We start from the raw sequence: 11,378 nt of genomic DNA on the forward strand, positions 1-11,378 counted from the left end.
CCTTTTTGGGGGGGGGGGGGGGGTTAGGAAAAAACTAGGTTGGCAAGTAAATACTTTTGATGAAAAATGTATCTACTTTCTAGGGACATTTTTGTTGCTGTTGCTTGAAATATTGATGCTGCAGTCAAGAGGTGTGCTTTATCTTTGCATATCTATTTTACTCTGGGGACTAGGATCCTCAGGTGAAGAAACTGAGGTACAAGCCAGCGATGGGATATATAAAAAATAAAGGGAGTGATTTCCTTGGGTGAGAGTGCCAGTCCCAAAATGGAACTTCAGATTGTAACACCAGCACTCAAGAAACGAAAAACTCCATTGTGACGATAATGCTGAACAATGTTTCTCATGCTGACCTATATGCACCCATTGGGGTCTGTGGCAAATTTCTATAGGGTATGCGAGAGGAATGATTGGGAAAGAAGAAAGGAAAAGGAAAACATAAATGGAGGGGAAAGAGAAAAAATGAAGACCACTCTACACTACTACTTTAGTTACTGAAAATCAATGTAGTGTCATGAAACATTAATATATTCTTTTTATCTATAACATACAATAATAGGAGTGTCCAACAGTATGACAAACTTAAAAATACACTTGGGGGTGTGACCCCAAATAATTTGAGAACCACTGCTGTAGAAGAATCCTGAGGTTTATGCCCCTGGACTCCTCCCAAAATGTCCCAGAGCTGTGGGACAAATGTCCCTTGATGCATCACAGTACCTCCCCAAGAAGGAAACCACAACACGTTATGGGAGATGCAGTCTGGCCTTGGAGCCTGGCCAGGGAGTAGAAGAGAGGCATGAGGCACCCAAAATAAGTTCCATCGGACACTGGCAGCTTTTCCCAATTGAGTGTTTGGCCAGTAAATTTTGGTTTTCAATACATGCAAAAACATCAGAATTATTTGTGGAAAGGGTTGCTGAAAAATACTTTTTCCCACATGCAGCAACATTTTCCAGCTCTTGAAAAAGAATTCTGTCTAGTTCTAGAGCTGAGACTGCGATTAAGAACTAAATATTCTTATCCTAAGTTGTATATTTACAGTTGTACCAATATTGCATCTAAAAACTTTAAAATCAGTTTAAATAGACGCAATTTTCTCATATTGAACAGGGATGTGAATGTATGTAGATGTATATGTGTGCGAGGGAGAGAGGAACACACATAAAAATACAGAGAAAGAGAGGTGGCCATTTGGAAGTTTTGGATGGTGACAGTGTTCATTTTTCTACTTTAAAAGATCCCTCTAATAGTAACAGACAAACTTCTTACTGTGTTACAGACACCACGACCCTCTTCAGTGATCAGAGTTTGCATGCAGTATCATCCACATACTTTATTACAGAACTTCAGGAACATGCCTCTTCACAATAAAAATTTCAAAAAGTTTACAAAACTACTATTACAAATCAGAATACTTTTACGAAGTTAGAAGGATAAATTTAATGCTGAAAAACAGAGGTTGACATTTGTGCCTACTACTACGGTACTATTGTGCCAACACTTCCAGAATCTAACCTTGTACTGGAACACACCTATTCACATCATCATCATGAATAGTAAAAGTAAAATGGCACCAACTACTTTAGGGAACAATAAAATTCTGGTCTTTTAGCAAAGAAAAAATAGTCCCTTACACTTCCAATAGCTAACCCAGAGTGCAGTGATGTAGTCAAACGGCAGCTGAGAAGGGGCTTTAACCATCCTATTCTGTACCAGATTAATATGGACAGGTAGATTTAGTGGTTTCACAGCAATCACTCTTGGGGGTGAGGTCTTGAGTATGTGTTTGTATTTACTATAGAAGCAACTACTGAAGTGCCGAGGTTATTTCGGTTGAGAAAAATTTCACCTCTAAATAATGGCCTTTTGATACTGAATGGCACACATGCCTCAGTGTAGAGGGCCAAATTCTTCCCTGGTGTGACCCCCACAGACTTCAATTCAATTACCTCAAAGACAAATTTTGCCCAAAATCTTCAACTTCCATCACTAATATGCGTAATGCAATATCTGAACTTCTGCTGAGCAGGGCAGAGTAGCTGAGGTGGTTTGTTCAGTGTCAGGGCATGTTACTGAATACTAAAATGAAGGTATTTCAGCTAGAGTGAGACCGTCATGTCAGTTCAGTTCACCTTTACAACTCTGAAACAAAATGATGTGACAAGGGGAATAGTGATGCTTTGGGGGCAGAAAGGAAAGGGAAGGAGTTGAGCTATCCACTAGCTCATGGGAGTAAACAAATTTTAAACTTCAAACAATACAAAATTAAGGCTACTGGGAAGTGGTGTTAGTTCTCATTATGTAAAATACCCCACTCAGTAAAATCACTGGAGTTGTATTCCTGGAACAACTGTAGTGAATCTCAAGAAGGCAGTTACCACAGCACACAAGTGACATGGATGAACTGTAACCTTCAAATCCTTTTGGCCACGTGATTTTCACCCCCCGCCCCACAAACATGTTTAATACATGTGGCAAAAGGCTTCCTTAGGGCTTTAAAACTGGAATGGCTACTTCCTACCATGTATAAATTGGTGGGGAGGGAGTAGGAGAGGGTTATTCCATTTTTTGATCATAGACCACTAGCTTCTACAGAATTATCAGTAAAGGGCTGGACTGTCCGCAAGGTACGTGCTCCCCTTGCCTCCCACAAATGACCATGACCACCTCCTCCTCCTCATGTGTCCATAAAAGCTGTCACAGCACAGGACAAGCGGAAGATCAGGCCCATTTGTGGGTGAACAGAATGTAGTTGTAACCATGGCTCCATCCCCTCCTCCCAATATACTGATCAGTAGAGATGAAACAGGCAGCAGTAGATTGAATGTGCCGGTCCACAAGAGCAAGGGGAAAAGTTGTGATACTGTTTCATCCTGGGACTGCTCCAGGGGCAGAGTATACTGGACACTAAAGATTCAGTCTAGCCCTGGTAAAATGAAAAGTAAACCCTTGCATACATGACGTGCAAAACTCAAGTATCCCTTAATTATGGAACTGAAATCTGCACTTTCATCATATTCTGCATCCAGAAAATGTGGATCCTGTAGAGAAAAACCCTCTTGGTTTACCTAAGCTTGTTATTCCTTTATAAAGAGACATAAAGCAATGTGCTTTCTCTGCTTATTTTGTATAGCACCGGAATTTAAACTCGAGGTAAGGATGTTTCAGATGTGCTAGACCACTTTGGTTACTTTAACCACAGGAACAGGGCACTTGGGACTTTAGTAAGGGAAAACTATCACAAGCCTGCCTGTGTGGGCAGAGCGCCTGGCAGCCTAAACCACTCTAAATGGTTCAGGTGATATAGCAGAGGAGTGTTTTTGATGGCTGAAACAAGTTATAGCCCAGTACGTAGATTTGTTATAAACATTAGTCAAAGAATCTCAGTTTAATTGTGTCTTCCTTCCAAAAAAAATAATGTGAAAACTTTTTCTCAAACAAAAAAGACCCTTTCCTGGAATTTGGACACAGTGGGCACATCTACATGAGACGCTAGAAGTACAGTAGACTAACTGTACTGCACATTAGTGTGTCACAGAGAAAGCCAGGCTAATTAATGTGCAGTAGAATTAGCCTACTGAGCATTAGCGTCCCGTAAAAGATGTGCTGGCATTACTGTGCAGTAGTATCGATAACGGTGCATTTACTACCTGTTATTACAGGTACGAAATTTAATGCACTGTAATTATGGCACATTAGTGCACATGTATATGTGTCCAGTATAACAAAGGACAGTTATACCCTTTTGAGGTTGTGGACAACTTGTTAACCTGTTTACAGCCATTAAAATAGCAACATCTACTATAGCTTTCTGAAACACTAGCTATGAAGTATGGTAGTACAAATTAACTCCATAGAAGAAAAAAGTCTCAACATTGTTATAGGAAGGAGTAGATGCATATTAGGGATTTTACAGGGCGGCAAACAGGATGAAACAGGAAAGACTTAGGAAAAGAGTGATATAGCAGTGTACAGCAGTTCTATGCTTTTGTTGCTACACATCAGTATGGTAAAGATTGTGACCAGAGATTAAGCTATAGTGAATGAACTAAGGGGTAAAAAATTCCCAAAGACTGGCTCTAAAAAGGAATCCAAAAGCGGTAATCATAAAAAAGAAGAAATTTCAAACTCACTCATTTGTGTGCAGAACACCTGAAGGACAATGATACAGAATGGTCACAAGAGAATCCCTAACCTAAATCAATAGTCTGAGTGCATCAGAGTATGAGCGTTGGAAAGAAACCTCAAATAATCTTATTTCTATAAAAGAAAGATCTTAAATGGGTAGCTCAAGGTTTGCATTTTTCTTTTGGAAATACAATTTGCAGAAATAAATATTTTAATCTGGCTAAAAACAAACAAACAAACAAACAAACAAGTTAAATGAAATCCTATTTTTGTGAGCTCTGATGAAGTCTGGTTCTGTATAATCAGCTGCACACAAGTGAAGGAGATGAACGCTTAACATATCAGATCCTGGAGCTCCTTGTCAGTCAGCTCATTGACTTCCATGATCTTTTCCAAGTGTTCCATGTATCGGGCATGGTCCTGCATGAAGTGTGGTACCCTTGTGTTCTCAACCACAGCTAATTCCTTCAGGCGATCCACATCCTCATAGGAGATCTAAAGGGCAGCAAAAGGGGTCAATTCCAAGCTGCATCCATTTTGCATATTGGCAACATTTCATAGAATCACAGAAAACTAGAGCTGGAAGGGATTTCAGGAGGTCATCTAGTTCAACCTCCTGCTCAAAGCAGGACCATACCCACCTATATCATCCCAGCCAAGGCTTTGTCTAGTCAGGTCTTAAAAACCTCCAAGAATGGAGCTTCCACCACCTCTCTGGGTAACCTGTTCCAGCACTTTACTACCCTCCTAGAGAGAGAGCTTTTCCTAATATCTAACTTAAACTTCCCTTGCTGCAACTTGAGACCGTTGCTCCTTGTTCTGTCATCTGCCACCACTGACAACAGTCTAGCTCCATTCTGGAACTATTCTTCAGGTAGCTGAAGGCTGCTATTAAATTCCCTCTCAACTTTCTCTTCTCCAGTTCCCTAAATAAGTTCAGTTCCCTCAGCCTCTTCTCAGAAGTCATGTCCCCCAGCCCTTCACCATTTTGTTGCCCTTTGCTGGACTTTCTCCAATTTGTCTACATCCTTTCTAAAGTGGGGGGCCCAAAACTTGACACAGTACTCCAGATGTGGCCTCACCAGTGCCAAATAGAGGGGAATAATCACTTCCCTTGATCTGCTGGTAACACTCCTACTAATGCATCCCAGTATGCCTTTAGCCCTCTTGGCAACAAGGGCACACTGCCGGCTCATATTCAGCTTATTGTCCCCGGTACCCCCCAGGTCCTTTTCTGCAGAGCTGCTGCTTAGCCAGTCAGCCTCCAGCCTATACTGGTGTATGGGATTGTTCTGTCCTAAGTGCAGGACTTCGTACTTGTCCTTGTTGAACCTCATGAGATTTCTTTTGACCCAGTCCTCCAATTTGTTGAGGTCTCTCTGAATCCTAACCCTTCCTTCCAGCGTATCTGCTATTCCTCACAGGTTGGTGTCATCTGCAAACTTGTTGCGGGTGCACTCTATCCTATCTTCTAGGTCATTGATGAAGATATTGAACAAAACTGGCTCCAGGACCAACCCCTGGGGCACTTCACTTGATACCAGTTGCCAACTATACATTAAGCTATTGACTGCTACCCTTTAAGCCCAACAATCCAGGCAGTTTTCTATCCACCTTACATTCCACCCAACCTGCCCTTCCTTAGTTTTATCCGTAAACAAAATCTGATTTATTTATTTATTTATGCTGCTGTAGCTGGCAACAAAATAAGATTCCAGGGCACAGCGAGTTTGAAGCAGATTGCTTGAATCTATGGGTGCCCGTACACAAGCATGGAGGCTGCTCCAACACGCTGTAATTCCAGCACATGGGAGCAGACTTGATTAATCGAGTCTGCTGGAGTGTGTTAATTACAGTGCTCCAGCAGCCTCCCACAACTCATGTATCAGTGTTCCCATGCTTAAAAATGGCAGTGGTGGTTCTTGAACTAAAGCTTGTCGAACGAACTTAGTTCAAGTGCCCGCACTGCCATTTTTATTTGTGGGGATGCTGATACGTGAGACACTGTGGTGCTTTAATTTGAACGGCTGTCAGAGACACTCAAATTAAAGTACCACCACCCCCCACCCCCAGAGCACGTGTAAAAGTACCTTTTGTTTGGAGGCAATACTAGAGTCTGACTGCAACTTCAGGAAAATGACTACATGCTGTCAAAGCAGTCCCAATTCTGCTTACAGTGAGGTGAATGGACAAACTCCAAGTGATTTGAGTGACAGCAGATCTGGGCTCCAGTGACTGATAATGCAGATGAACTAACTAATTTAGAAAATGATCTTCTATTCTTTTTTAAATTGGCATTCTATTTTTCAATATATAGAAAAGGCAGGATTGGGAGAAGGCCTCAAAAAAGTTCAGATAAGCTTTGGGGAAGCAGAAGTGTTACCTGAGCCAAAGCACTCACCCTTTAGTTAATTGTAGTTGTGCAAAACTCTGCAAGAATGGTTTGTGTTAGGAACTAACATGTTCCAAATGATAAGTGCAGTATCACTTACCAAAAAATCATAAGCCAGTTCCTGGATCCTTGGTTTACACACCACAAAATAGTTAACTTGGGGTGTGCATTCAGGTTATGTTTTAAAGCTCTAATTGCTCTCATTTGGGCTTGAAAATACTATTTTAAAAAAATGAAAGCTAAAATTCTTCCATAATTCCTTGATTCCTGGAGCTGGAGCTTTAAAAACAAGTATCCCGGTGAGGACTGGCAGCACTGTGACTGGAACATGGAGGACTGCATGCTCACTAAAGGAGCAATCCAAAACCAAGATCATCCAAAGCATTCCCCCCCACCCCCCATTAGCACTTCTGCAGAATCTGGCCCTACACAATTCGTTAGTTCGAGCTTTTTAGCCTGGCATGCGCTGGATCAAGTTAATTTTATAGTTTCTTTTTTATACTATCTTCCAAAGCAAAATGTTTGTGCAATGACTGGTTAAGAGTGAGCTTTGTTTTGTCCCTTCCAGCCCTAATGTCTATGAAATCTATGAGAAACCAATACAAGATATGTTATTTATTTTTAGAGAGTGTGTTAAGTGGCCAGAGTGCTTGATAGTACTGCATATATTTTCTGCAAATCCTCACAGTGCTCCCATGTTCCATTTCAGTCATGGGAGAAAATGCAGCTTCTCTGGAATGCCAAAGCCATAATCACAGTATTTCCTTGACACAGCCCTGTTAGCAGGTGCTTATTCCTGTTGAGAAAAAGTTAAAATGGGCTCTGGTGACACCCCAAGGCAGATGGCTTTTTAAGGGGAGAGTGACTCTTTGGCAGGAAAGGAATGCTGGGTCTGAAGGAACCATAGAAGCAGCCAGGTCTGGGCTGATCTTGCTTTTACTATGGTCAGGCTCCAGGAAAGGAGTAAACTTGGACTTTGCATACTCTGCAAACTCTGTTTGCAAACTCTGTTTGCAGAGCTGTTAGGGAAAGCCACCTGCTTGAACACATGCATAACCCCCTGGGCTGCAGTAGCCAGATAAATCCTGCTTGGAAAGCAAACACATACAAAGTGATTCAGATCTAAGCAGAACTGTTAAGATGGGACACATTCTAGTTGAGCTATATATAGAAACATGTGACAGAAAGCCACAGGCCTGACAGTAAGATGCACCCCCTCCTGCACACAACCAGGCCTCACATCAGTTCCAAAGTATGCTACTGCTACCTACGGAAACAGTTATTCACATTTTTCAACATGGGTAAATGGGACTTCAGATAAAAACAGATAAAATATCTTGGTTGACCTGCTCCTCAAAAGTCAGCCCTACTAGTTAAACTTTAGCAAAAGTTGTAAGCAACTGAAAACAATGAAAGCACTGAGTGGAATGAAAGCACTGCAACCTTAACTACTGGCACTGTAGCCACTGCCACCTATGCATAAAATCATGTTACTGTCCCACGCACTACAATCTAGTAGTAGTCGTATACAGCTTAAAACTACAAAGCCAAATTCATCCCTTGTGTAACTCCAGGTCAATTGTGTTGACTTCCTGAAATAGTTTAAAAACAAGAATGTCATATTAACTTCACTAAGCCAATGACTCCTGTTGTAGTTTCCTTCTCTAGTGAAGAAGCATAACCACATCCGCTTTTTCTCTAGATATGTAAAGAACATTTCTCTCGCTTTCTCTACAAAAAAGGAAGTAACTTATGGCAAGTCATATATTCATGACCACACCTGCTAACTGTAGGCAAAGGCCCTACTGCAGCCTCTAACATTTCCAACTTCAAATAAGAGCAGCCCATCATAGCACTGCTGAACATACATAGGGAATGGGCAGCTTACACTTTCATTTTCAGGAGCACAGCAATAAGTCCTTTCTATCATCTTCAGCAAGCCTCTGATGAAACCAATCTTACCTGTTGAAGGACACTAGGACCGGAAATATTTCCAGTCCACTTCTGGGTCCGCTGCTGAGCATGTGGGGGACCCCTGCCCTGCACCCTCCCTGCCTGAGTGATTGGCCACAGGGGAACCTACGGGGAGATCCACCCCTGGGGGACCCCCCCCAGACTCAGGAGGCACCAGTCACCGAGCTGGGGAAGGGGGGAGGGGTCCCCCTTGTGCTCCCCAGCGGACCTGGAAGTGGACCAGAAATGCTTCTGGCCCACTTACGGGTCCCCTGCTGAGCATGCGGGGGATCCCCCCCCCCCCCCGCTCCCATGGGATGCTCCATCCACCCCAGCATCTCAACATTCACAAACTGCCTGGTACCTTGAGGTATGTAAAAAAAACATTTAAAGCTGTGTCTATGTCGGAATTGTTGAATATCTCCAAATCGATTCAGAGGGTTCTGATTTGATTTAGAGAGATTAAAGGGTCTCCTGATTTGATTTGGATTTGGAGATTTAGCTGCCAAATTGGGCCAAATCTCCGCTGAATTGAATCAGTGACTAAAGCTTCACACAGCCATACCAGTTACTTCATCTTTTCCTTTCTTAACACATAGGAGCCATCTTAAGAGCATTTAGTGAGCAGGAAAGGTAACATCTAACAACACTCTTGTGTTAAGTTGAAAGTGTGACATCACTGTAAGACAAGGTTATTTGGGTAAATCCGACTTCTTTTATTAAACCAACTTGAATGGTTGGAAAAATTCTTCTTTGCAAGCCTTCAGGTACAAATACCCTTTGTCAGGCAGAGGAAGCATCTGCAATTGGTCTGTGCTGTTCCTGGATGCATTAGTAAAGCAGCCAGAGGCCAGTATATATGCAAGAAAGACAGTTAAAATGTAAATTGAGGTAGTCAATAAGTGAGAGAGAGGTGGGCGTGGGGAGGGGAAAGGATGAATCTGTAGTCAATGGACGTGGGCAGGAGGTAAGGGAAAGAATATAGCTGGTAAACAGTGGAGAGATACCTGGAGAGTCAAATGATAGGCAGGTTATAATGTGTCATAAATCCAATGTCTATATTTAGTCCATGATTTTTTGTATCCAGTAGGTTGATGAAGTTTGTAGGCTCACCTGTGAAAGGTGTTTTGTAAGTTTCCTTGAAGAATTAGAACTGAGAGATTGGAGAAAGTGTGGTTTTCTTGTGAGAAATGTGCCTCCACAGGTCATTGTCCTTGATAGATAGGGTATTCTTGTCTTTAATGGATTTTCGGTGTGCATTTATTCTGGTACATGGGTGTTGTTTGGTTTCTCCTACATATTTTCTGGAGGTGCAGGTGTAAGATCCAGGAATGTTGGTGGTTCTGTTTTGGGGTGTTGTAATTGTGGGGGTGGTGGAGATGTGTTGGCAGGTTTTACATTTCTTGTCCTGGCATGGTCTAGATCCATTTGGTGTTTTGGGCCATAGGAAGTTTGTTTCTGGTGATGAGGTTGGCAAGGGTTTGTGCTTGCTTAAAGCCTAGCATGGGTGGTTCTGGAAAGATCTCTTTAAGAATTGGGTCTCTTCCTAGAATGGGTTGCAATTGTTTGTGGATTTTCCGTATAGGTTCCAGGGAGTGATGATATGTCATAACCAGTGGTGTGTGATTCATGTTGGGGGGAGGGATTCTGTACTGCAGCAATTCTTCACATGGTATCCAGGTGGCTCTTTCAAAAGTGTGATCTATTTCTCTGGAGGAGTGTACTTGTTGAGTAAAGGCCCTTTTGAGATTTGTGAGGTGATGATCATGGGTGTTCTCCTCAGTGCAAATTTGGTGGTATCAGAGGGCTTGGCTGTATATTACAGGTTTCTTGCTGCATTTAGGATGATTACTGGTTCTGTTCAGATATGTACGTTGGTCCATGGGTTTCTTGTATACGGTGGTCTGTATTTTACCATTCTGGATATGTCTAAAAAAGCATGTTGGTGTTGAAGTATTCCAGAGATAGTCTGATGGAAGGGTGATGCTTGTTGCATTTTTTATGGAAAATCATGGACCAAATATAAACACTGAATTATGACATATAACCTGCCTAACATCTGACTCCCGAGGTAGCCTCTCCAGTTTTTTTTCATATTCCCTCTCTCCTTCCCCCCCACCCAGTCTCTCATCCAGCTACATTCTTTCAAACCCTTCCCCCCCATCCCACTTGTCTCTCACCTATTTCATAGATTTCCCTGATTTCATAGACATTAGGGCTGGAAGGGACCTCGGAAGATCATCGAATCCAGCCCCCTGCTCGACGGGCAGGAAGTCAGCTGGGGTCGTAGGATCCCAGAAAGATAAACATGCAAATTTCTCTTGAAGGTGTTCAATGTAGGTGCTTGAACCACTTCCAATGGCAGGCTATTCCAGACCTTGGGAGCTCGGATGGTAAAGAAATTATTCCTTATGTCCAGCCTGAAACGGTCTTGCAGTAGTTTATAACCATTTGACCTCATCATTCCTTGGGACGCTCTGGTGAACAAACATTCCCCCAGATCGTGGTGAACACCCCTGATAAACTTGTAGGTGGCCATCAGATCACCTCTAAGCCTGCGCTTTTCCAGGCTAAAGAGCCCCATAGCTCTCAGCCTGTCGTCGTAAGGTCTGTTTTCCTGACCTCTGATCATGCACGTGGCTCTTCTCTGGACTCTCTCAAGCTTCTTCACATCCTTTTTGAATTGTGGGGCCGAAAACGGGATGCAGTACTCCAGCTGCAGCCTCACCAAGGCTGAGTACAAAGGGAGAATGACTGGGATTTACTTGAGAAGCATCTATGGATGCAAGCTAGCGTGTTCCTCACTTTACTAGTCGCAGCATCACATTGAAGGCTCATGTTCATCTTGTGGTCAATGATGACCCCCAAGTCTCTTTCTTCCGTAGTGCTAGCCAGTGTAGCA

General features: G+C 42.6%; 1 protein-coding gene across 1 annotated transcript in view; it reads right to left on the reverse strand.

Annotated features, from left to right (window-relative positions):
- Positions 1 to 4,423: 4,423 nt before the first annotated feature.
- The window catches only part of KIAA0895 (KIAA0895 ortholog), a 51,304-nt gene continuing 44,349 nt past the window's right edge, over positions 4,424 to 11,378 (reverse strand). Inside the window, exon 8 of the mRNA XM_025200607.1 lies at positions 4,424 to 4,626. Within this exon, the coding sequence (XP_025056392.1) occupies positions 4,465 to 4,626 (162 nt within the window). The 3' untranslated portion in view covers positions 4,424 to 4,464. The remainder of the gene's footprint in view (positions 4,627 to 11,378) is intronic.

The sequence above is a fragment of the Alligator sinensis genome, unplaced genomic scaffold (genome assembly GCF_000455745.1).
Source record: "Alligator sinensis unplaced genomic scaffold, ASM45574v1 scaffold86_1, whole genome shotgun sequence".
Classification (NCBI taxonomy): domain Eukaryota; kingdom Metazoa; phylum Chordata; order Crocodylia; family Alligatoridae; genus Alligator; species Alligator sinensis.